At 46.5% G+C, this 27,294-nt stretch overlaps 1 protein-coding gene across 1 annotated transcript; it reads right to left on the reverse strand.

Moving 5' to 3' along the window:
- Positions 1–1,592: 1,592 nt before the first annotated feature.
- odf3l2b (outer dense fiber of sperm tails 3-like 2b) lies at positions 1,593–21,161 on the reverse strand. The gene is made up of 4 exons (XM_038776896.1): positions 21,000–21,161; positions 13,625–13,735; positions 7,812–7,925; positions 1,593–2,475 (listed from the first exon to the last, which is right to left on the reverse strand). Exons 1-4 carry the CDS (start codon positions 21,049–21,051, stop codon positions 1,997–1,999), a joined length of 756 nt encoding a protein of 251 aa, XP_038632824.1. The 5' UTR covers positions 21,052–21,161; the 3' UTR covers positions 1,593–1,996.
- Between the last annotated feature and the right edge of the window lie 6,133 nt (positions 21,162–27,294).

The raw sequence follows: 27,294 nt of genomic DNA on the forward strand, positions 1-27,294 counted from the left end.
GAGGGGAAGATATCTGATATCTACAAGGTTATGCAGGAGGTGGAGGAGGCGTCAGTAGAGGAGCTAAAAACTAAGTGGGGGGGAACTGGGGGAACAGATCGAAGACGGGACATGGGCTGATGCCCTGGAGAGGGTTAATTCTTCCTCCTCGTGTGCGCGGCTTAGCCTCATCCAATTCAAGGTGCTGCACCGGGCCCACATGACTGGGACGAGGATGAGTAGGTTTTTTGGGGGTGAAGACAGGTGTGTCAGGTGTTCGGGGAGTCCAGCGAACCATGCCCATATGTTCTGGGCATGCCCGGCACAGAAGGAGTTCTGGAAGGGGGTGGCGAGGACGGTGTCGAGGGTGGTGGGCTCCAGGATCAAGCCAGGGTGGGGACTCGCGATATTTGGGGTTAGGGTGGAGCTGGGAGTGCAGGAGGCGAAAGAGGCCGGTGTGCTGGCCTTTGCGTCCCTAGTAGCCCGGCGAAGGATCTTGCTACAATGGAAGGATGCGAGGCCCCCAAGTGTGGAGACCTGGATCAATGACACGGCGGGTTTTATTAAGCTGGAGAAGGTCAAATTCGCCCTGAGAGGGTCGGTACAAGGGTTCTTTAGGCGATGGCAACCTTTCCTCGACTTTCTGGCTCAACGATAGGGCACTGGGACAGTAGTAGCAGCAACCCGGGGGGGAAGGGGGGGTGGGGTGGGGTGGGGGGGGGGGGGGGGGGGGGGGAGAGGGACTTAATCCAGTCCCTTATGGAGGTTTCTGCTTCAATTCCTGACTTACTGAATTTGTCAATTGCAAGTAACCTGCCTCAAATAGGGACCTCAGCTGGAATATTGTGCACAGTTTAAGGTGCGACACTATATCAAAAATTTGAATGCATTGGAGTGAGGGCAGATGAGGTTTACAGGAACTTTCCAGGGATGAGAAACTTCAGTTATGAGGATAGATTGAAGGGTTTGGGACTATTCTCCTTGGAAAGAATAAGGTTAACAGGGGGTTTGATACAAATGCCCAAAATCATGAGGGGGCTGGACAGAGTAGATAGGGAGAAACTGTTCCCGCTCGTAAAGGGATCAAGACGAGAGGGTATAGATTTAAAATGATTTGCAAAATAAGCAAATGTGACGTGAGAAAAACTTTTTCAGACAGCGACTGGTTTGGGCCTGGACTGCACGGTGGGGGAAGGTTCAATCGAGGCATTCATGAGGATGTTAGATGATTATTTGAATAGAAACAATGGGTGGGGGTGTGAGGAAAAGGCAGGGGAATAGAACTGAGTCATGGTGCTCATGCAGAGAGCCGGTGCAGACACAATGGGCTGAGTGGACTCTTTCTGTGCCGTAGCGACTCTGAGATCAATTGCCTATTTCTTCCTCTTCTCTTATTTGATGATCTCACTGTACTCCATAGAAAATGGTCCATTGGGATTGAATGTTTCCACCTGTGTGAAAAATGGGTATTGGGGACATACGAAATGGGCACTGCAGTTCACGGTGTTGTGTGTTAGCGTGATTTGCCATGTGCAGGGTGCAATATTAGAGAAGGTATAAAGTAACATGTAGTAAGATCTTATGAAAGAATAAAAATTCCTCAGGAAACATTGCTCTGTGCAGTCACAAATGTTTATGAAGCAAGGATATAATAAAACCAGAGATGTTCCTTAAGCTTTAAGCATTATACATTTCCTGGTAGTGAAATGGGTAATTCGGAAACAATGGCAATTCTGACATCTATGAAGTTACTATTATCAGTGGAGACTAACTGGTCATTGTCCTATTTAAACAATGCCTTTCTATTCAATGTATATATTCCAGATTAATAATGTGCATGAGAGACCCCTTGTAAAATTTGTTAAAGGGAAGTAATAAAAATTATATGAAAATAGTATAAAAGTTTGATATTGGCTTTGCAAGTTACAGAATTTATAGTTGAAGGGTCACAAAGATTTCAAAACAGAATTAAGCTGTAATTGACCAAAATTCTTGGGCTTAGTTAACGAGATTGACCTCAATCTGTCATGTCAATGATAAGAGGGGTGACGAACTCTGAATGCCTCATTCCCATAGAGAACGCTGGGATACTTGGCTTATTGACAGTCACCTTTTCAGGGCTATGGGCTCCAGGTCCTGGCTTCTGGGTGTAATAGGTGGGCAAATCATATCGGCCCAGCATCGAGTAGGCTGGAAGTTTCCGAAGGTAAATGTTAGGGTCGGTGCGATTGTAGCGGCCAGGCCCTGGGGTTTTGGTCAGATCTTCTCTCCTCGTCCTCCCAGTGACTGAGAAACTAGCGCTGGAAGGCTTGGTGGGAACCTTTGGTCCCATTAATGCTGGAAGAGTATAGCTGTTAGGAGCAGGAACAACATCCAACTTGCGGTATCGAGTTCGGGATCCCATGGAATACGCTGGTGATCTGTGTTCATTGAGGTGGGGGGCACTCCCTGGATTATAGGCGCCTGGTCCAGGTGTTCCTGGCATCCGCGAAGCATCTAAATTGTCCAAAACAAATGATGTTAAACAGGTTGCCAGCCATAAAAACAAATATTTCAGTTTGAAACATAAGACCATCAGACATAGGAGCGGGATTAGGCCACTCAGCCCATCTAATCTGCTCCGCCTTTCAATCATGGCTGATATTTTCTCATCCCCATTCTCCTGCCTTCTCCCCATAACCGCTGATCCCCTTATTAATCAAGAACCTGTCTACTCTGTCTTCTTGCATTTCTTCTTCTCTTTCAGTGTTCGTCTCTAACATCCTACTTTGACTTGTCTTAAGAGAAGGTTCCACAGGTGCTCTCACTGCTGTGGTACCTTGATTAATGATCATTCCTCACGCAAGGACTTGATAGAGGATGAGGGGTTTTGTACACGGCTTTGCAGGAGCCAAGCCCATGCCTGTTCAGCATCCACACACTTTGGGCTAGTTTCTTTTTAGTAATTTACGGGATGTGGGTGTCACTGGTTAGGCCGGCATTTACTGCCCATCCCTAGTTGCCTTTGAGAAAGTGATGGGGAGCTGTCTTCTTGAACCACTGCAGTACATGTGGTGTAGGTACACCCACTGTGCTGTTAGGAAGGGAGTTCCAGCGACAGTGAAGGAACGGCCGATATATTTACTAGTCAAGATGCTGAGTGACTTGGAGAGGAACCTCCAGGTAGTGGGGTTCCCAGGTATCTGCTGCTCTTGTCCTTCCAGATGGTGGTGGTCATGGGTTTGGAAGGTGCTGTCTAAGGAACCTTGGAGAGTTACTGCAGTGCATCTTGTAGGTGGTACACACGGCTGCCACTGTTCATCAATGGAAGGGCAATGTTTGTGGAAGGGGTAGCAATTCCTTGAGGAAGTGACAATGTTGATTGATGAGGGAAGGGCTGTAGATGTCAAAAGGGATTATTATTTAAACGATAAAATATTAAAGCATGCTGCTGTGCAGAGACCTGGGTGTGCTCGTGCATAAGTCGCAAAAAGTTGGTTTACAGGTGATTAAGAAAGCGAATGGAATTTTGTCCTTCATTGCTAGAGGGATGGAGTTTAAGACTAGGGAGGTTATGCTGCAATTATATAAGATGTTAGTGAGGCCACACCTGGAGTATTGCGTTCAGTTTTGGTCTCCTTAACCTGAGAAAGGACGTACTGGCACTGGAGGAGATTCACTAGGTTAATCCCAGAGCTGAAGGGGTTGGATTACGAGGAGAGGTTGAGTAGACTGGGACTGTACTCGTTGGAATTTAGAAGGATGAGGGGGGATCTTATAGAAACATATAAAAGTATGAAGGGAATAGATAGGATAGATGCGGGCAGGTTGTTTCCAATGGCGGGTGAAAGCAGAACTAGGGGGCATAGCCTCAAAATAAGGGGAAGTAGATTTAGGACTGAGTTTAGGAGGAACTTCTTCACTCAAAGGGTTGTGAATCTATGGAATTCCTTGCCCAGTGAAGCAGTTGAGGCTCCTTCATTAAATGTTTTTAAGGTAAAGGTAGATAGTTTTTGAAGAATAAAGGGATTAAGGGTTATGGTGTTTGGGCCGGAAAGTGGAGCTAAGGATGGAGATCAGGAGAACCGCTATGGAAGTTAGTCAGCAAAACTAACCTGGCAGTGAGCAGCAACAGATTAGGGATCAAATACGGAGCCTCCTTGGACAATATAGCTTATACCACACATTTATCACTGACCCATCAGGGAAACACAGGGGCAGACTTTCTGCCTCCCACTGGGTGGGAATGGAATTACAGCAGAATGAAAATAGTAGGCACATCACTGGAAGATCAGCAAGTTTCGGGCAGACCAAAGAGCGTCTTTCACCGAGTTGATGACCTTCCAGCAGCAGTTGATGTTTGTCTCGGTGTGTGTCCCTGGAAACAGTCCGTAGAGCACAGAGTCCTGTGTTGCAGAGCTGCTCAGGATGAACCTTGACAAATCCCACTGCATCTTTTTCCAAACCTTCTTTGCAAAAGCACATTCCACAAGGAGGTGTGTGACCGTCTCATTTCCCCCACAGCCACTCCGAGGGCAGCGTGCAACGGTGCTGAGCCTTCGGGTGTACATGAAGAATCTGACGGGGAGGGCCCTTCTCACCACCAGCCAGGCTAGGTCTTGGTGCTTGTTTGAAAGTTGTGGTGATGAGGCATTCTGCCAGATACCTCTGACAGTCGGCTCAGGGAACCATCCAACGTCCTCCACAGTCTCCTTTTCCCTGAGGGCCTCGAGGACATTACGTGCTGACCACTGCTTCATTGCTTTGTGGTCAAAGGTGTTTTCCTTCAAACATTTTTCCACGAAGGATAGGTGGTACGGCACGGTCCAACTACTTGCAGCGTTCCGCGGCAATGAGGCCAGGCCCATCCTTCGTAACACCGGGGACAGGTAGAACCTCAGTATGTAGTGACACTTGGTGTTTGCATACCCGGGGTCCACGCACAGCTTGATGCAGCTGCACACAAAGGTGGCCATCAGGATGAGGGCGGCGTTGGGTACGTTCCTCCCTCCTTTATCTAGAGGCTTGTACATTATGTCTCTTCGGACCCGGTCCATCTTGGATCTCCAGATGAATTTGAAGATGGCCCGGGTGACTGCTGCGGCGTAGGTCCGAGTGATGGGCCAGACCTGCGCCACGTACAGTAACACGGAGAGTACCTCACACCTGATGACCAGGGTTTTGCCCGCAATTGCTCCCACCAGCCCAATTTCTGTTTAACTTTGGCAATGCGCTCCTCCCAGTTTTCGGTGCACGTCCCAGCCGCTCCGAGCCATATCCCCAGCATCTTCAGGTAATCTGACCTGACCGTGAAGGGGACAAAGGACCGGTCGGCCCAGTTCCCAAAGAACATGGCCCCGCTCTTGCCGCGGTTTACCTTGGCTCCTGAGGCCAGTTCAAACTGGTCGCAGGTGTCCAAGAGCCTGCGTACAGACGCGGAATCCGAGCAGAAGACGGCGACTTCGTCCATGTACAGGGAGGCCTTGACTTGCGTGCCTCCGCTGCCTGGGATCGTCACCCCTCTCATACCCGGATCCTTCCTGATGGACTCGGCAAAAGGTTCTATGCAGCACACAAACAGGGCCGAGGAGAGAGGGCAGCCCTGCCTGACTCCAGATTTGATCTGGAACTTTTCTGATTCCCATCCATTGATTGAGACTGCGCTATAGATGTTTGTGTAGAGCAGTTTGATCCAATTGCGAATTCCCTCCCCAAACCCCATTTTGGAGAGCACATCCATCATGTAGGTGTGCGATATTCTGTCAAAAGCCTTCTCCTGATCAAGGCTGATGAGGCAGGTGTCCACCCTCCTGTCCTGCACGTAGGCGATCGTATCCCTGAGCAGCGCAAGGCTGTCAGAGATCTTCCTGCCGGGTACAGCACAGGTTTGGTCAGGATGGATCACCGACTCCAGAGCAGACTTGACCCGATTGGCGATGACCTTGGCTAAGGTTTTGTAATCCACATTTTTTTTTTTTTAAATTTAGATTACCCAATTATTTTTTTTTATATTAAGGGGCAATTTAGCGTGGCCAATCCACCTACTCTGCACATTTTTGGGTTGTGGGGGCGAAAACCCACGCAGACACGGGGAGAATGTGCAAACTCCACACGGACAGTGACCCAGAGCCGGGATCGAACCTGGGACCTCGGCGCCGTGAGGCGGTTATGCTAACCACTAGGCCACCGTGCTGCCCTTTGTAATCCACATTTAACAGTGAAATGGGTCGCCAATTTCGAATTTCTTCCCTTTCCCCCTTCTTTTTTTTTTTAAATAATTTTTATTGAAGAAATTTTTCAAAATACAAACATTTTAACCCCCCCTACATTTAAATTTAAATTATATCAAAACAAAGTCAAACCCCCCTACTTAACAAAAATTCCCCCCCACCCCCTACTCGCGCGTCCCCCCCACCCCCCCCCCCCCCCCCCCCCCCCGCCGGCGAACCGACAGTCAGACCAACTTATCATTTCTGGCAGTGTCCTCGGGCAGGCCTTGCCCGTGCCACCACCGCTACCCCCTTTCCCCCTTCTGCTTGTAGATGAGGGTGATGATGCCTTTCCTCATGGATTCTGACATGCTGCCATCCAGAAGCATACTCTCGTACACTTCCAGCAGGTCTGGGCCCATCCAGTCCCACAGAGCCAAATACAACTCAGCTGGTAAGCCGCCGCTTCCGGGTGTTTTACTCGTCTCAAAGGACTTGACGGCCTTTGTCAGCTCGTCCAGAGTTAGTGGTTTGTCCAGGTTTTCCCCCTTGTTGTCGTCCAAGACCTCCGTGATAGACGACAGGAAGGTCTGGGTAACAGTACTGTCTGTTGGCTTCAGATCATACAGTCTGGCATAGAAGGATTGACTGATCCTCAGTATGTCAGACTGCGATGTCTTTACAGAGCCATCTTCTTCCTTCAGGCTGCTGATCACAGAGGTCTCTCTGTGTACCTTCTGGAAGAAGAGGCGTGAGCACTTTTCATCCTGCTCCACGGAGCGGACTCTGGACCGGAAGATAACCTTGGAGGCCTCCGAGGTGTAGAGCGAGGCTTTCTGGCCCTTCACCTCTTGGAGATCCTCCTTGACATCACTCATTAAATTGTTCCTACTGATTTCTCTGTCTCCAACACTTTGATGAGTGTCCTCAAATGGGATGGGGCCCAAAGGAGTCTGTCAGAAGTGGGAAGAAGCCTCATTGGCCCATTCAAATCAGGGACTATGATATGCTATGTTCCGATAGCATTGGGCAGAACAAGTACATTGCCACCAACTGATACTAGCCATGGAGCTAACTGACAGTCAAAGTGACAACACAGACCACTCAAGATATTTTCACAAATAGGCTTTTATGTGATTTTTATCAGAAAGGGCATTAATGTTCCTACTCGCTCCATAAGTTCTGTTCTTTTTTTAAAATTTAGAGTACCCAATTATTTTTTCCAATTAAGGGGCAATTTAGCGTGGCCAATCCACCTATCCTGCACATCTTTTGGGTTGTGGGGGTGAAACCCACGCAGACACGGGGAGAATGTGCAAACTCCTCACGGACAGTGACCCAGGGCTGGGATTCGAACCCGGGTCCTCAGCGCCGTAGGCAGCAATGCTAACCACTGTGCCACCGTGCTGCCCCTCGCTCCATAAGTAATAGCAATACAGGCCCAGCAATATCCAAATACAGAACACCACAGTATTACATATATCCTTTTTCTAACATCCTGTTTAATTTTCTGTTTGTCTTTAACTTAGCTGGTGCTTCAAGGTATTAAAATTCAAGCTCCTCAAAACCCGAATGATGAAGATACTTTAGCAAAAGCATTGTTCAGAATTGGTTTGTACTGAATTTAATGATAGCTGTTCTCACACGAGGTTTTCAGTCGGCCCAGGATGGAGTACGCTGGGGTCCCATTCCTGCCAAATCGGCTGATCTTTGGATCAACATAATACTGAGGTCCTGGACTGCAGTTGACTTCATACACTGACAAGAGAAAGAGTAAAATTACTTTGAGGTTTTTTTTCATCAGCTTATAGATATTAAATTTGAATAAGTCACACTTCCATCTCCTTTTACATTGTCTTCATTTGTCACTGTTTGCTGGATTTCTAGTATTTTGAGTGAATTGTCACATTGTCAGGTCACGTACCTGCATTAATATTACACATCTTCACACATAAGGAAACTCAGCAAAAGTAAGAGTAACATTTTTCAGAAATATAAGCTATGAATTATCATGTGGAAAATTAACTATAACTTAATGTGTCTTTATAACTAAATATTGGGGATGATTTGGCACATCATAACATTCAAGGCTCTTGGCCAATGCTGGCAAATGGGATTAGGTCGGCAGGTCAGGTATTTTTCACACGTTGGTACAGACTCCTCAGGCCTCTTCTGCAATTGGTTATTCTGTGATTCTGTGATTTTGAACTCTCTCTCTATCGGGGGTGGGTAGTGGGGTGACATGCACAGGCAGTGCCCTGGCACAGTTGGCACTGCCAGATGTGGCAGCACTAAACTGGTAGTGCCAACTTGGTGATGAAAGCCTGACAGTGCCAGGGCAGGACCCTAATGGGTGCCCCTGGGGGGGGATGAGTATATGTGTGGTGGGTGGGGGGAGAGCGCAGACATTGAGGCGAGGGGATCTGCCGCCGATGATAGTCGGGGTGGGAGGGGGTGATTTGCTGGCGAAAACTGTTAGAGTGAGGGGTGGGGATGATAATAATCTTTATTGTCACAAGTAGGCTTACATTAACACTGCAATGAAGTTACTGTTAAAAGCCCCTAGTCGCCACACTACGGCATCTGTTTGGGTACACAGAGGGAGAATTCAGAATGTCCAAATTACCTAACAGTACGTCTTTGGACTGTGGGAGTTAACCGGAGCACCCGGAGGAAACCCACGCAGACACAGGAGAACGTGCAGAATCTGCAGACATTGAATTGAACCTGGCACTGTGAAGCAACAGTGCTAATCACTGTGCTACCGTACCGCCCTATAACTGTTGGGGAAGGACGTATGGGTGATCTGGCAGTGATAAATGGCGGGTGGGAGTGGGGAGGGCGGTGTTCCAAGACCTCTGAGGTGTGGCCTGAGTGCTGGTCAGGGCTGCCTTTAAGGTGTGTAGATAGCCTGGGTCACATTGAGATCCAAAAAGACGAGGTGTTGGGCATCTTGAAAAATATTAAGTCCCCAGGGCCTGATGGGGTCTACCCCAGAATACTGAAGGAGGCTAGAGAGGAAATTGCTGAAGCCTTGACAGAAATCTTTGGATCCTCACTGTCTTCAGGTGATGTCGCGGAGGACTGGAGAAGAGCCAATGTTGTTCCTTTGTTTAAGAAGTGTAGCAAGGATAATCCAGGGAACTACAGGCCAGTGAGGCTTATGTCAGTGGTAGGGAAATTACTGGAGAGAATTCTTCGAGACAGGATCTACTCCCATTTGGAAGCAAATGGACGTATTAGCGAGAGGCAGCACGGTTTTGTGAAGGGGAGGTCATGTCTCACTAACTTGATAGAGTTTTTTGAGGAGGTCGCAAAGATGATTGATGCAGGTAGGGCAGTGGATGTTGTCTGTATGGACTTCAGTATGGATTTTGATAAGGTCCCTCATGGCAGACTGGTACAAAAGGTGAAGTCACACGGGATCAGGGGTGAGCTGGCAAGGTGGATACAGAACTGGCTAGGTCATAGAAGGCAGAGAGTAGAAATGGATGGGTGCTTTTCTGATTGGAGGGCTGTGACTAGTGGTGTTCCGCAGGGATCAGTGCTGGGACCTTTGCTGTTCGTAGTATATATAAATGATTTGGAGGAAAATGTAACTGGTCTGATTAGTAAGTTTGCAGACGACACAAAGGTTGGTGGAATTGCGGATAGCGATGAGGACTGTCAGAGGATACAGCAGGATTTAGATCAGGGGTTGGCAAACTACGGCCCGCGGGCCGCATGCGGCCCGCCAAAGGTATTTCTGCGGCCCACCAAGTCATTAAAAAAAAAAAAAAAAAATTAAAAAAAAAAAATTTTTTTTTTTTTAAGGTTAATGGGGGGGGGGGGGGGGGGGGGGGGGGGGGCTGTTGGGTTACTTACTGGTATAGGGTGGATACGTTGACTTGAGTAGGGTGATCATTGCTCGGCACAACGTCGAGGGCCGAAGGGCCTGTTCTGTGCTGTACTGTTCTATGTTCTATATGAGGCGCCCAGAATCATAACCGGGTGAAGTAATTATTTTACTTAATATACTATGCGGCCCTTTGTGAATTGTGAATTTCTGAATGTGGCCCTTGCACGGAAAAGTTTGCCCACCCCTGATTTAGATCGTTTGGAGACTTGGGCGGAGAGATGGCAGATGGGAGTTTAATCCGGACAAATGTGAGGTAATGCAATTTGGAAGTTCTGATGCAGGTAGGGAATATACAGTGAATGGTAGAACCCTCAAGAGTATTGACGGTCAGAGAGATCTAGGTGTACAGGTCCACAGGTCACTGAAAGGGGCAACACAGGTTGAGAAGGTAGTCAAGAAGGCATACGGCATGCTTGCCTTCATTGGACAGGGCATTGAGTATAAGAATTGGCAAGTCATGTTGCAGCTGTATAGAACCTTAGTTAGGCCACACTTGGAGTATAGTGTTCAATTCTGGTCGCCACACTACCAGAAGGATGTGGAGGCTTTAGAGAGGGTGCAGAAGAGATTTACCAGGATGTTGCCTGATATGGAGAGCATTAGCTATGAGGAGCGGTTGAATAAACTCGGTTTGTTCCCACTGGAACGATGGAGGTTGAGGGGAGACCTGATAGAGGTCTACAAAATTATGAGGGGCATAGACAGAGTGGATCGTCAGAGGCTTTTCCCAGGATGGAGGGGTCAATTACTAGGGGGCATAGGTTTAAGGTGCGAGGGGCAAGGTTTAGAGGAGATGTACGAGGCAACTTTTTTACACAGAGGGTAGTGGGTGCCTGAAACTCGCTGCTGGAGGAGGTCTTGACAAATACATGAATAGTTTGGGAATAGAGGGATATGGACCCAGGAAGTGTAGAAAATTTTAGTTCAGAAGGGCAGCATGGTCGGTGTAGGCTTGGAGGGCCGCGGGGCCTGTTCCTGTGCTGTATTGTTCTTTGTTTGTTCTTTGTATGGTGCCACAATCTGTTTGCCGCCAGCTCATGGGTCTAAGAGCCTCTGCCTTGCCAGAGTGACGGCGGTAACATCGCCCACTCACTTTTTTGTTTCTAAGAGGCTGAAAATTCCATGAGAAATCTCGCTGATAGAGGCGGCTGGGTTCATTCTGATTTTATTGCCGGGATTGACACTTTGCCATTTTCTGATAAGATCCCGCCCTTTGTGTCCAAAATGGTTGAAACCTCCTTTAAAATAATAGACAGAGTAATTGTCGGCACCCATGAGGCAGTTAGACAGATACAATGTCACATGGATTTGTCTCTTCAAGGACTGGAATACGTTCTTTGAAAATGTCAATGGTGAGTACAGAATCTATTATTTAATTATCGTGGAAATAACGTTTATTTGAACTTTATGTGATTTAATCTCAAACAACTAAAAAAGGAAAGTTTCAATCTTGTTCATGCTCAAATATTTCAAAGCAACTGTGTGTTATTTGCTGTAAAAGAGATATCCATTATGTGTATATTTGATATGTTGCACACACTCTCCAGGATAATGGAGTTGAGCTGTGGATTGGTGAAGGCCATTCACCTGGAATCACACAGAACGGTGTTTCTGATAGGAAAGCAGCAACACTGCCCTGCGTCTGTCTTTCTGGACTCTTCCAGTTCTGGACAAGAGCCATTGCATTCTCTTGTCAAATACCCTAACCCTGAAGTAATCGTATGGTGGACACAGAAGCTTGCTATTGAGAGAGAACGCGCCTTCCTGTCACTACAGTGAGTGTTGCGTTAATCACTCTAGAGTGTGTCGCTCAGGTCCCTCAAATAATCTTGGTTCTCTCCCCCCCCACCCCACAATCAGACCACCCACAGTGATTACCCCCCCATCATAATTGCTCAATGTTTGAAATCCCCCCACACAATCACCACTTCGTCCCATGATTGGATAACCCCTCACAGTCACCGACCATCCCTCAATAGTGTGACCTCACTGACAAACTTCCAGGTGATCATCAGCATCCCGCCACCCACCCCAAACCCCCCGAACTGGGTCCGAGCCATCAATTACCCTTTGATCCCCTTTCACTTTCTCTGAAACTGCCAGTGACAACTGTGAGAAACATCTGTCCGAATAACAATCGCCACATAATTGATACACAAACAATAACTGAAATAATTATAGTTTATTATTTGGCAGAATATTGGTAGCAAAATTTTAAAATGAGCTATTTTAGCAAAGCAATGACTGAATGACCTTTAAAGCCCTCTTAAGGTTCGGTGGAAGAGCTGAAAGATAAGTGGGAGGAGGAGCTGGGAGAGGAGATCGAGGAGGGGACGTGGGCGGATGCCCTGGGGAGGGTGAATTCCTCCTCCTCCTGCGCGAGGCTTAGTTTAATTCAATTAAAGGTGCTGCATAGGGCGCACATGACTGGGACTAGGCTGAACTGGTTCTTTGGCAGTGAGGACAGATGCATCAGGTGTTCTGGGAGCCCAGCAAACCACACCCACATGTTCTGGGCGTGCCCTGCGCTGGAGGGCTTTTGGAGGGGTGTCGCGGAGACGCTGTCAAGGGTGGTTGGTTCCAGGGTTGAGCCGGGCTGGGGGCTCGCAATTTTTGGGGTCGCAGCGGGGCCGGGAGTGCAGGAGGCGAAAGAGGCCGGTATTCTGGCCTTTGCGTCTCTGGTAGCCCGGCGCAGGATTCTTTTGCAGTGGAAGGATGCGAGGCCCCCGAGCGTGTAATCCTGGATCAATGATATGGCTGGGTTTATCAAACTGGAGAGGGTCAAGTTTGCCCTGAGGGGGACGGTGCAAGAGTGCTTCCGGCGGTGGCAACCGTTCCTAGACTTTCTGGCGGAGCGTCAGAGGATGGTCAATTTCAACAGCAATCCGGCGGGGGGGGGGGGGGGGGGGGGGGGGGGGGGGGGAGGGGGGGGGGGGGGGGAGGTTTCCTTTATTGGGTATGTGTGTTTGTTAGAATTTAGAACAGTACAGCACAGAACAGGCCCTTCGGCCCTCAATGTTGTGCCGAGCAATGATCACCCTACTCAAACTCACGTATCCACCCTATACCCGTAACCCAACAACCCCCCCCTTAACCTTACTTTTTAGGACACTACGGGCAATTTAGCATGGCCAATCCACCTAACCCGCACATCTTTGGACTGTGGGAGGAAACTGGAGCACCCGGAGGAAACCCACGCTCACACGGGGAGGACGTGCAGACTCCGCACAGACAGTGACCCAGCCGGGAACCGAACCTGGGACCCTGGAGCTGTGAAGCATTGATGCTAACCACTATGCTACCGTGCTGCCCAAACATGAAGTTCTCATGTTAATTATTTTTGTTAATCTATTGCTTCTGTATTTGGGGGGGTTACTGTCATCTCTCTTTTTCTTCTGTTTTTGTTGGTTAAAACTTGTTGAAAATTTGAATAAAAACTATTTTAAAAAAAAAGCCCTCTTAAGGTGACATTTTTGAACGGATATATTTAATATTCTTTGATTTGTCACTTTGTAATGATAGAGACAGTTGTTTGATTATTCAAATTCTCTTTACTTACACGCACTGCTGTGTTTTTTCCCAAAGGTGTAAGCTGGATTTGTGTGTTTGGTGTAATCGTGGCCCACATACCCAATTGCTGGGGGTAAGGCATATCTGCCTGGTCCTGGCCCTGTCAAAAAATCAGAGATTGAGAAACTTTTCAAATAAAAGATCGCGAAAGATACTTTTTCAAAGTTGGAAAATTAAGTGCACGAAATAATTTTCTGGTGACCAATACAAAGCAGCCCCCTTCGAAGCCAGGGCCAGATATTTTGCTGTATCTTTAGAGCGAGATGGTGGGATGGTGCATTATTAATCCAGAGGCCCCGGGCAGCATGGTGGCGCAGTGGGTTAGCACTGCTGCCTCACGGCGCTGAGGTCCCAGGTTCGATCCCGGCTCTGGGTCACTGTCCGTATGGAGTTTGCACATTCTCCCCGTGTTTGCGTGGGTTTCGCCCCCACAACCCAAAGATGTGCAGGATAGGTGGATTGGCCACGCTAAATTGCCCCTTAATTGGAAAAAATTAATTGGATACACTAAATTTATTTTTTTTTAAATTAATTCAGAGGCCCAGGGTAACATGGGGACATGGGCTCAAATCGACCACTGTAGCTGGGGTAAAATGGTGCTAAATGAAAGAGACAAGGTGTACTGTACTGTTCTATGTTCTAAGGGTTCTATTGCAAATCATTATTTTATTTTTCAAATTAAGGAGCAATTTAGTGTGGCCAATCCACCTACCCTGCACATTTTTGGGTTGTGGGGGTGAAACTCACGCAGACATGGCAAAAATGGGCTAACTCAACACGGACAGTGACCCAGGGCTGGGTTCGAACCCGGGTCCTGGGCGCCGTGAGGCAGCAGTGCTAACCACTGCACCATCGTGCCGCCCTTTAATGCAAATCATTATTATGAAGTCGTTAAAATGCATTTGTGGACATAATGTGCTCTTCAAATCAGATGATGGTTGATGGTTTCATACATTCCCTTGGAACACAGGGCAAAACACTGGATGGTTTAATTTGGCTGATTAGCAGGCACAATGTCCACACCTCCCATAACTGTATCAGTCCATGGTCCTACCTGGCTGGAAGATTTCACAACGGTGTCAACTGTGCCTGCGAGTTCTTCATGGTCTGGTTATAGAACATAGAACAGTACAGCACAGAACAGGCCCTTCGGCCCTCAATGTTGTGCCGATCAATGATCGCCCTACTCAACCCCACTTATCCACCCTATACCCGTAACCCAACAACCCCCCCCCCCCCCTTAACCTTGCTTTTTAGGACACTACGGGCAATTTAGCATGGCCAATCCACCTAACCCGCACATCTTTGGACTGTGGGAGGAAACCGGAGCACCCGGAGGAAACCCACGCACACACGGGGAGGACGTGCAGACTCCGCACAGACAGTGACCCAGCCGGGAACCGAACCTGGGACCCTGGAGCTGTGAAGCATTTATGCTAACCACCATGCTACCGTGCTGCCCCTTGTGGATTCAAGTCTTATTCCGGGGTTTGAGCACAACACTCCATGCCGGCACTTCAGGGCAATGCTCCTGCGAGAGGTATTCTCATTTAGATTGACTTCATTTCCTAGCTCTGGTGGAGGTTAAAGCTCCCATGGCGCTACTTTGAAAGTGAGCAGGGGAATTACCCCAGTGTTGTCAATATTTATCCCTCAATCAATATCGCAGAAACAAGGCAGATTATCTCATCATTTCAACTTGCTGTTTGTGGAAGTTTGCTGTCCTCAAAATTAGCCGCCACATTTTCTACTTTAGAGAGCGACAGCGCTCCAACATCATTGAGTGTAACGTGATTTGAGTGCAACGTTATTGAGTGTAATGTGATTTGAGTGTAAAGTCATTGAGTGTAACGTGATTTGAGTGCAACGTCATTGAGTGTAATGTGATTTGAGTGCAACGTCATTGAGTGTAACTTGATTTGAGTGTAAAGTCATTGAGTGTAATGTGATTTGAGTGTAAAGTCATTGAGTGTAACGTGATTTGAGTGTAAAGTCATTGAGTGTAACGTGATTTGAGTGTAAAGTCATTGAGTGTAATGTGATTTGAGTGTAAAGTCATTGAGTGTAACGTGATTTGAGTGTAAAGTCATTGAGTGTAACGGGATTTGAGTGTAAAGTTATTGAGTGTAACGTGATTTGAGTGCAACGTCATTGAGTGTAACTTGATTTGAGTGTAAAGTCATTGAGTGTAATGTGATTTGAGTGTAAAGTCATTGAGTGCAACGTGATTTGAGTGCAACGTCATTGAGTGTAACGTGATTTGAGTGCAACGTCATTGAGTGTAACTTGATTTGAGTGTAAAGTCATTGAGTGTAATGTGATTTGAGTGTAAAGTCATTGAGTGCAACATGATTTGAGTGTAAAGTCATTGAGTGTAATGTGATTTGAGTGTAAAGTCATTGAGTGTAACGTAATTTGAGTGTAAAGTCATTGAGTGTAACGTGATTTGAGTGTAAAGTCATTGAGTATAGCGTGATTTGAGTGTAACGTCATTGAGTGCAACATGATTTGAGTGTAAAGTCATTGAGTGTAACGTAATTTGAGTGTAAAGTCATTGAGTGTAACGTGATTTGAGTGTAAAGTCATTGAGTATAGCGTGATTTGAGTGTAACGTCATTGAGTGTAACGTGATTTGAGTGTAAAGTCATTGAGTGTAACGTGATTTGAGTGTAAAGTCATTGAGTGTAACGTGATTTGAGTGTAAAGTCATTGAGTGTAACGTGATTTGAGTGTAAAGTCATTGAGTGTAACGTGATTTGAGTGTAAAGTTATTGAGTGTAACGTGATTTGAGTGCAACGTCATTGAGTGTAACGTGATTTGAGTGTAAAGTCATTGTGTGTAACGTGATTTGAGTGCAACGTCATTGAGTGTAACGTGATTTGAGTGTAGAGTCATTGAGTGTAACATGATTTGCGTGCACCGTCATTGAGTGTAACGTGATTTGAGTGTAAAGTCATTGAGTGTAACGTGATTTGAGTGTAAAGTCATTGAGTGTAACGTGATTTGAGTGTAAAGTCATTGAATGTAACGTGATTTGAGGCATCCGGTAGTTGTGAAAGGCGCTGAATAACTACGAGTCTTTCTTCCTGGAAATAATGACAAGATGGAAGCATCCTAATCTGAGAACTTTGTGGAAAGGGGCAGCACGGTAGCATTGTGGATAGCACAATCGCTCAACAGCTCCAGGGTCCCAAGGTTCGATTCCGGCTTGGGTCACTGTCTGTGCGGAGTCTGCACATCCTACCCGTGTGTGCGTGGGTTTCCTCCGGGTGCTCCGGTTTCCTCCCACAGTCCAAAGATGTGCAGGTTAGGTGGATTGGCCATGATAAATTGCCCTTAGTGTCCAAAATTGCCCTTAGTGTTGGGTGGGGTTACTGGGTTATGGGGATAGGGTGGAGGTGTTAACCTTGGGTAGGGTGCTCTTTCCAGGAGCCGGTGCAGACTCGATGGGCCGAATGGCCTCCTTCTGCACTGTAAATTCTATGTAATTCTATCTATGTAAAAAATACCCTATTGCTTATTTTCAGATGTCTCACCAATGATAACAGGAAAATGGAAGATGTCACCGGCAGTGGGGACAATGATTGAAAACGTTTTGGTTGCTACAAACTCCCAGCCCTCTGATCCCTCTGACCTCAAAACAGGTCAAGGTTTTTCTGCGGACTTGACTGTAACTTTTTAGACAGTAATTGGTCAAACTATACTCACTATACTCACTATACTCACTATACTCACGTCTTGTTCTTTTGATGAATAAAGGAATGAGTCAATTGTCAACATATATTTGAAACCTCAGTGTTTTGTGTTCCTAGTTACTTTAATTATTAGCCCCGACTGGTTTCAATGTCTGAGCTTGAGTCGGAGCCAAATTATGTTTTGCCTGCATGAGGTACATTTCTACTAAATATCTAACCTGGATTCTGCATGGATGCATTACTGGAGGGTCTCTCGTGAATCCACAAAGTGACTAAGTGTGACAATAGATTGTCATGTGAAAACAAAACACTGATGAGCAGCTATTATTCGTTTATAATAATAACTTTTAAAATGTTTTTATGGGTTTTGTTACACATAGTATAATTACAAATATACACAGAATTAAAAAGTTTTTTTGTGTGTTTCTTACAAGAGGGGGCACTTGAGTGGTGCCCCTGATGCTATATTTAATAATAATAATAATATTGATTATTGTCACAAGTATGCTTATATTAACATTGCAATGAAGTTCCCGTGGCAAAGGTGTCCTGTACATTCACACATTTCTCCATTTGTGGAAGTCTGCTATGGTAGCTAATCATATTCTTTTAAAAAAATAAATTTAGAGTACCCAATTAATTTTTTTCCAATTAAGGGGCAATTTAGCGTGGCCAATCCACCTACCCTGCACATCTTTGGGTTGTGGGGGTGAAACCCACGCAGACACGGGGAGAATGTGCAAACTCCACACGGACAGTGACCCAGGGCCAGGATCGAACCTGGGACCACGGTGCCGTGAGGCAGCAACGCTAACCACTGTGCCACCGTGCTGCCCCATAGCTAATCATATTCTGATTGTTCGACAGACATAGAAGCTTGCTCGAGAGATTGTGTGCACCTTTCACTTACTAATAGCGAGTGTTGTGTTAATCAGTCTAATCTCGAGTTTCCCTAATCCAGGTCCACTAAGCTATCCTACTTCCATCCCACAATCAGACCACACAGTGATTTCCCCTCCTTCACAATTGGGCTGCTCAAAGACCAAACTCTCCAGTAATTATATCTTCCACCCCCACAATTGGACAACTCACAATCAGCAACAACATCCCCCCCTCTTCCCACATTCCAAAGATGTGCAGGTTAGGTGGATTGACCATGATAAATTGCCCTTAGTGACCAAAGTTGCCCTTAGTGTTGGGTGGGGATATGGGGATAGGGTGGAGGTGTTTACCTTGGGTAGGGTGCTCTTTCCAAGAGCCGGTGCAGACTCGATGGGCCGAATGGCCTCCTTCTGCACTGTAAATTCTATGATCTATGATCTAAGTCAGAAAAATCCTGTTCATTGTTTCATTTCCACAAGTGAATCGAATAAATTGGGCACTTCACCATTCCCATTTTTAAATTTCAATTGCAGCAACATATTTCCTACAAAATGAAACCTTGAAACAGGAGTTATAATATTTTGAGGAAGTTAGTGCAGTGCAAGAATATTGTGCAATCTAAGAGAATTGATATTAGTCTGGGTGTTGTGTGAACAATAACAATGAGGATCTCAGTGTCACACTTTTAAACATTGAAATTCTGGCCAATATTTTCTCATAGGAATGAAATATGCAAAGAATATAAGAGTTGCAATGTTGCATGAAGGAATGGATATTGCATTATCTGTGGTATAACAAGTTTTAATTTCAGTCAAATAACTCTCATTGGTGTGATATATTTCATAGCATCCTAGATTTATCTGAAATGAAGCTTTGCAGTGTGCCCTGTGAGTAATTGAGTGTCCCATCCCTCAGGATGTACCCAAAGCATTTTACACCAAGGAATTACTGTTGTAGTTATGTAGGAGGATAATTTATGCTCAACAAGGTCTGACAAGTAGCATTTAAATGAACAGGCAGTCCTTTTGATTGAGACATAAAGAGAATACCTTGCTCTCCCGAAAAGAGCACAATGGTATCCTTGGCATGCACCTGAGCATAGAGACAGGACCTCATGTCTCATCCACTGTGATGCACCTCCAGCAATGCAGCACTCCCTCAGTACTCACGTTCTCAAGACCTGGAGTGGAAGTTAAACTGTGTAACCTCCTGACTCCCAAGTGGAGTGTTCCCAAACTCGAGTTGACACTGCTTGACTCGGTTAGTAAGCTGTTTTCGAACAGCCTTACATTTGTGGAACCATTGCGGAATGCTGCCCCTTCAGTGACTTTGTTGGGGCAGCCACAAGCGAGAGGATCTGATACACTGGGTTTGTGTCCCAGCGAGCAATTTGATGTCAATGAAAAGTTTTATACTTTCTTTCAGCATAAAACAGAAGAAAACTTTGAGCAAAATGTGACCTTAAACATTCCTTCCCACGGTTTTGAAATGTGCATCATATCATATGTGTTCATTCACGGGTGTAAAAGATCTTTACAATTATCAGCAAGTTGAACAGGATGAATCGATAATACACAGGAATAGAAATGGCACCAAAACGCTGGCTAGACATTGAACAAAACAAACAGGGGCAGCACGGTGGCACAGTGGTTAGCACTGCTGCCTCACGGCGCTGAGGTCCCAGGTTCGATCCCGGCTCTGGGTCACTGTCTGTGTGGAGTTTGCACATTCTTCGTGTCTGCGTGGGTTTCGCCCCCACAACCCAAAGATGTGTAGGGTAGGTGGATTGGCCACGCTAAATTGCCCCTTAATTGGAAAAAATGAATTGGGTGCACTAAATTTATAAAAAGAAAACAAATCAAACAGCATTTCATTTAAAGCTCCCCGTATCAATGAAGTGCCACTATCTTCCTATAGATATGCTTATGTAGCACATAATCTATTGATCAAATGGATACTAGTTTATACTTCAATAATATAACATTCCTAAATTCTGACCTACAATTTTTTTTCTGTACTATACATGCAAATTGTTGCATTACTGACATTTAATGCTTATCAAAATATACACTATACCATCTGGGCTGATAATTATAAAACAGAATGTGAATCATTGATTCGAAAGGCCAGCTTAGAATGAGCTCTTTCATTACTGGCTGCGTTGCTGGTTGTATTCATTCTTTTTTTTTTATAAATTTAGTGTACCCAATCATTTTTCCAATTAAGGGGCAATTTAGCGTGGCCAATCCACCTAGCTTGCACGTTTTTTTGGATTGTGGGGGCGAAACCCACGCAAACACGGGGAGAATGTGCAAACTCCACACAGACAGTGACCCAGAGCCGGGATCGAACCTGGGACCTCAGCGCCGTGAGGCTGCAGGGCTAACCACTGCGCCACCGTGCTGCCCCCGTATTGATTCTTAAATATTATAGACTCCGGATGGGATTTTCCGGCCTGGCTGGGCCATGTTCTCCGCCGGCGGCCTGCCATTGATGGGATCTTCCAGCCCCACCGATTTCCTCATGGTTTTGTGTGTGGCTTGCCTCTCCTGCTGACGGAGAAATCTTCCCTTGACAAAATTAAACATTGAGCATTGAATATAAACTATAATTTCATTCCACTGTACAACCTTTAACACTCAAGTCTGTCTTTCATCAGTACAGGTAATTATATTTACTTTGAATTACGATTGGAGTTATTCAGCACCCCTTCATTTAGATTGCAACTTTTAAGAAAGGTCGTTGATAATTACTATAAGGAAATGTTTAACAGCAGAGCAGATTACCTCTCTCGCGAGCTGCAATTGTGGGATATGTTTTCTCAGTGTCACTGTCCATCTTGTGGGGATGAAATACTTTGCTGAAGTTACTGAGCCTGGAGTTGAGCAGCTCTAGAGATTACTGAACTGTTATCCCAGTGAGACGCTGTCTTGATGGAGCAATGATACAAATGTTGCTGCCTTTAACAAGCAGGAAGTTGCCATGGAAGCAATTACACTTAGCTCATCCAGGCATACGGTTACCCATACCTTTGAGTGGGACATGTGCTGGTGTGCTGGGCTCTGCTGTCTTTTCTATTGAATGCAGGGAGGCACCTGACAGGTGTACAATGCAGTGTCCTGGTTATATTACTGGTCCATTAATACATGGAATGGGAGATAATTTCTCACCTCAGCAGTTTAAGAAGTTGAATTCAGGTTAAACTATTTGAAAATAAAAGGCTGGTATCATTGTTGTTGCTGATTTTACCCTTTTATCACCAGTTGACATATTCTGCCGTGAAATATATCCTTTCATCCTTGTGGGACACTTAGACAGTTTTAGAAAACACAGGTGAGGACTGACCTTCGGCGACTATCTTTGCAACACATTGAGAAAACGGCTGGAGACCACGTTGAATAAAGTTCTTGGACAGGATTCTCCATCCCAGCAGCATTGTTTACCGACGGAATCCTCCGTTCCACAGCCGGTCAATGGGGGGGCTGGATTCTCCGTTCCCCGATTCCGAAATCGCATTTGGCGACGGGGCAGAGAATCTCCGTTTGCGCCTAAACTGGGGGCAGCGCCACTTTGGCAATGCTCCGCCTCCTGAAAAGCAGCGTACTTAGAGTGTATGCCGTGCGCCGTATCCACGGCCTCCAAACGTTGGCTGAGACCCGTCCTGCGATGCTCCGACCGGCCGAGTTCCTGATGGCGTGGGTTTCTCATGGTCTCACCCATCAGGGTCTCAGCCCAGTACCGCCGCAGTCAGGGGAGGGCTGACCCACGGGCAGGGGAGAACATATTCGGGGGCATTACTGGCTGGGGGCACTGTGGTGGGTCGGTCTGTGGCGTGCAAGCTGGTCGAAGGGGGGCACTATTTCACGGGCAGGGTCCCCGAGCGGCATCCTCCATGAGGCACAGCGTGGGCGCTGCAGGCTGCCGCCGTGCGCATGCGTGGCCACGGACCCGGCAATTCTCCGGGTCGTATTGGCAACTAGTGCCGGGGGCTCAATGCTGCCTGGCTGCTGTCTCCCCTGCCCCCGGAACAGGGAATCGGCGGCCGTTTTGCGTCAGTTTTCTGACTGTTCTCACGCTGGCACGGGGACTTAGTCTCCAGAACGGAGAATCCAGCGCGGGGTTTCCCATCCCACACCATCGGGAAACCCGCGGGCAATGTGGGTGCGGTGCCGGCAAAGTGGAGGATCTCACAGCTGATCTTGAAAGTCAGCAATATGATCTGACTTTACTGGGCACATTGCACAAACAATCCTCTTTGTTAAAGTGCATAAATTATCCAATAAATATCTGTTTCCGGCAGAGTATGAGCCTTGTAATGACTAAATTTCTGAATTCTTTAAATGGAAAGCCATTTTTTAATGTTGACAGATCTATTTTCAAAGCGAATGGTCCATTTATTTTCCCACTCATTGATCCTAATACAACGTCTCCTAGAATCTATTACGAAATGCTATTTGTGGGGGAATGTTCACCAAAGAAATATATAAACAGAAACAGGTAGATAATCAAGGAAGGAATTAATAAAATGTTTTTTCTAATTGCAGATCGATAAATAAATAATATTAGATGATATTTCCCTTGGATCCCAAAGTAACTGTAATAACTTTGGCTCACCCGTTCAGTATGAAACATTAATGTTTATTTACAACATCCTATCAGACCGAGTCTTGGAGCTTTGTTACTGCCAATCGGCGCCCGGAATTGATCTGAGGCAACAGCCCGGCTTGCTGGGGTGACCCCCCCCACCCTGGTCCCCCATTGCGTTTCTGGTCATGTGATCCTATCGGTCAATTTCCCCTTAAAGGGGCCAGACACCATAGCCCTCCCCCTCTGTCCTTTAAAAGAAGGATAATAGTTAAACTCTGCAGTCCCTAATACATTTACCACTGAAAACATTCAACCAGTCCGTCATAGATTTATTCTCTCTGGTGGTTTCTGCTTTCTGGCAGAGATGTGGGATACTCTCTGCAGAAACTACTACGCCTGATACCTCCTCAGGTCCTGGCAACTCGACCTCACCTGTTTTAGTGGTGACGGTGGTCTCGCCTATCACAGGTTGACTCGATACTTCAATCGTGGGTCACCCAACCACATTTCCAGATGGCAATATGGTTTCAGGCTGTACTACTGATTGCTGGGACACCCCTCATCGATGGACTTGGTCCACATGTTTCCCGATCATTCTATCCTATACATTTACTCTGTAAGCCAGCTGTCCTGTCTCGGCTATAACAGCTCCTGGGTCATAGCTTAGGCCACTTCTGAAATTTCTGCCATTCACCGATTCATCGATTGCAAACTACCTTGCTGCCATGTCTGAGTCATGGTTTTTCTTCTGACTGGCCTCCACCCTCCTCAATAAACTCACAAACACCAGACTTAGTCTGGTCCTCAGACGCCAGGCCCATCAATAATTCCGCTGGCGGCTGAAGTGTTGGGCACTGTGGACTTGTGAAGCAGATATATGCCACCAACACTGAAGAAGGTTCAACACTATTTTATTAACTCTTATAAAATAATAGACATACTATAACTGTGGGTTTAAACGATGCTAGTTTAACTAGAGACCTGTGCCTGTCTGAACCAGTTGAATCTCTCAGCACAGTGGATTGGATTGGATTGGATTTGTTTATTGTCACGTGTACCGAGGTACAGTGAAAAGTATTTTTCTGCAAGCAGCTCAACAGATCATTCAGTACATGGAAGAAAAGGGAATTAAACAATTCAAGAAAATACATGAGAATACATAATAGAGCAACACAAGATATACAATGTAACTACATAAGCATTGGCATCGGATGAAGCATACAGGGTGTAGTGTTAATGAGGTCAGTCAATAAGAGGGTCATTTAGGAGTCTGGTGACGTTCGTGCGTGTTCTCAGACTTCTGTATCTCCTGCCCAATGGAAGAAGTTGGAAAAGTGAGTAAGCCGGGTGGGAGGGATCCTTGATTATGCTGCCCGCTTTCCCCCGGCAGCGGGAGGTGTAGATGGAATCAATGGATGGGAGGCAGGTTCGTGTGAAGTGCTTCGAGAGGCTGATCGGTATTCACGACTCTCTGAAGTTCCTTGCGGTCCTGGGCAAAGCAGTTGCCATACCAGGCTGTGATGCAGCCCGATAGGATGCTCTCTATAGTGCATCTGTAAAAGTTGGTAAGGGTTAATGTGGACATGCCGAATTTCCTTAGTTTCCTGAGGAAGTATAGGCGCTGTTGTGCTTTCTTGGTGATAGCGCGACGCGAGTGGACCAGGATAGATTTTTGGTGATGTGCACCCCTAGAAATTTGAAACTGCTTACCATCTCCACCTCGGCTCCGTTGATGCTGACAGGGGTGTGTACAGTACTTTGCTTCCTGAAGTCGATGACCAGCTCTTTAGTTTTGCTGGCATTAAGGGAGAGATTGTTGTCGTTACACCACTCCACTAGGTTCTCTATCTCCCTCCTGTATTCGGACTCGTCGTTATTCGAGATCCAGCCCACTATGGTCGTATCGTCAGCAAACTTGTAGATGGAGTTGGAACCAAGTTTTGCCACGCAGTCGTGTGTGTACAGGGAGTAGAGTAGGGGGCTAAGTACGCAACCTTGCGGGGCACCGGTATTGAGGACTATTGTGGAGGAGGTGTTGGTGTTCATTCTTACTGATTGTGGTCTGTTGGTCAGAAAGTCAAGGATCCAGTTGCAGAGTGGAGAGCCAAGTCCTAGGTTTTGGAGCTTTGATATGAGCTAGGCTGGGATTATGGTGTTGAAGGCGGAGCTGTAGTCAATAAATAGGAGTCTGATGTAGGAATCCTTGTTTTCGAGATGCTCTAGGGATGAGTGTAGGGCCAGGGAAATGGCGTCTGATGTGGACCGGTTGCGACGGTATGCGAATTGAAGTGGGTCAAGGCGTTCTGGGAGTATGGAGGTGATGCGCTTCATGATCAACTTCTCGAAGCACTTCATTACAACTGACGTCAGGGCCACCGGACGGTAGTCATTGAGGCATGTTGAGAGTCTGTACTGTACTTGATGAGCTCTTGTGCTTCTGAGCCGCAGCATCCAGGATGAGCGGGAAAAGTGATGCCCTCTGTCTTAATAGTGCGTGTGTTCTAACTGGTGATTGGCTGCGGTGTTTGTGCAATGTTGATTGGTCCTAGTGTATGTCCATCAGAATGTGCCTGCACCGTGATATACTGGTGTATATTATGACAGCAGCATTCCTGTCATAGAATGCATTTAAAACTGAGATGAGGAGGAATTTCTTCAGCCAGTGGTGAATCTGTAGAACTCTTTGCCGCAGAAGGCTGAGGAGGCCAAATCACTGAGTGACTTTAAGACAGAGATAGATAGATTCTTGATTAATAAGGGGATCAGGGGTTATGGGGAGAAGGCAGGAGAATGGGATGAGAAAAATATCAGCCATGATTGAATGGCAGAGTAGACTTGATGGGCCGAGTGGCCTAAATCTGCTCCTATGTCTTATGGCTCGTTGGTGCATTCTGTTAATATTCTGTGCTTCACCTGCGGTAATACTGGTCTCTGCTGCTCCAATGCTTGATCTTGTGTGCCATCAACTGGCAAGGTATCCAAGAGGTTTAGCGCCATCACAATTTCCTGATGTTTGGCGGGGGAGTGCTGCAATGGCAGGAGAATCGATGCATCTACATTTGCTCTCTGCTTCCCAGGCCGGTGTTGGAATGTGTATTCCTGTGTGATAAGATTAATGCCCAACGTTGAATCCTTGCTGATGCGATTAGCAGAATAACTCTGCCTTCCTTAAAAAGATCCAAAAGAGGGCTTCAGGTTGCACGATGCAGGGGAAGCACCCAGGCACAATATTTCCCCCCTGATATTATCCTTAATTCTCCCTTTTATGGCCCAGCGAATCGACTGGTGAGACCGAGAAAATCGTTGCAAATGAGCAAGCAACAAATTTCTTCTAAGAAGTCCAGAAACAGCAAAGAATTTTAGCCAAAACATTTGACTGAAAGATATACCTCTGCCGATTTGGACACAACTAAGATGGCGGACGTCTCTCCCGTGTTACTAACATCCGACACTCTTGGCAAAATTCAGATTGCTGAGCTGGACATGTCCGATGGAGCTTGGCTCTGGAGCTGAAAAACTCACTGGAGGAAGCACTGCCCCCATCCGATTCTCCCTCAACTCCACTCGTCTAACCATTGGCCTTCCCACACCAGCACCATCACCGATATGGAGATGGCCCACTCTGACCACAACGACAGGATCAGCGCCCTGGAGTCTGAGTTGGCTACAGTGAGTAAAGAGAATATGGTGCTGTGGAACAGAATCAATGACCTGGACAACCAGTTCAGATGATGGGACCTACACATTGTCAGGTTATCAGAGGGGACCGAAGACCGTACCCCTCCTCAAGTTTAGATGTGAATAATAAAAATATCCTGGGTGAAGACACGTTCCCTGAGGCTCCCGAGTTGAGTGGGCCCACTGAACCCTACAGCCGAAGCTTCACCCTGGTGAATCCCCACAAACCATTAAAGCCCAGTTCCACAGCTACAAAGAGCTGATCTTTCGATTGGCGAGAGAACACCTCAATCAGCTACTGGGGCCACTCTGTTAGGATATATCGAGCATGAGTGTGGACCTGGCTAAGCGGCAAGCTGCATCAAGTCCACGCTGTACACAAAAGGAATCAGCTTTGGGATGATCCACCCTGTTTGGCTTCGAATCACTCTCACGGAAAGACCACTTCTTCAGTGCTCTCAGCGACACAGACTCTTTCCTACAGAGTCATATACTTGACTTTTAAAAGGCTTGTTCAACTGGCGGCTATGTTTGTTTCTGGGTATCGGATCGTCTGTGTTTTCTTTTCCTCAACGCCTGTGTTGATCATTTAAGATGCTCGAATCAAGGCCCAGCTGCACTGATTGTTTTGTACCAATGTTCCCGCCACATGGTTAGAATAAGCAGCTGTCTAATGGTAAATTAAATCATGCATTCATTTTTTCGAAGGGGGAATACCCGGCTAACAAGGTTGGTTAGTTAACGGATGTCGTATCAGACCTGCTGCTTGTCCTGTTTTTGATGATGGACTTTAGGATTTGAATCATGGTTTGTTTT

Source organism: Scyliorhinus canicula, chromosome 18 (genome assembly GCF_902713615.1).
Source record: "Scyliorhinus canicula chromosome 18, sScyCan1.1, whole genome shotgun sequence".
NCBI lineage: Eukaryota > Metazoa > Chordata > Chondrichthyes > Carcharhiniformes > Scyliorhinidae > Scyliorhinus > Scyliorhinus canicula.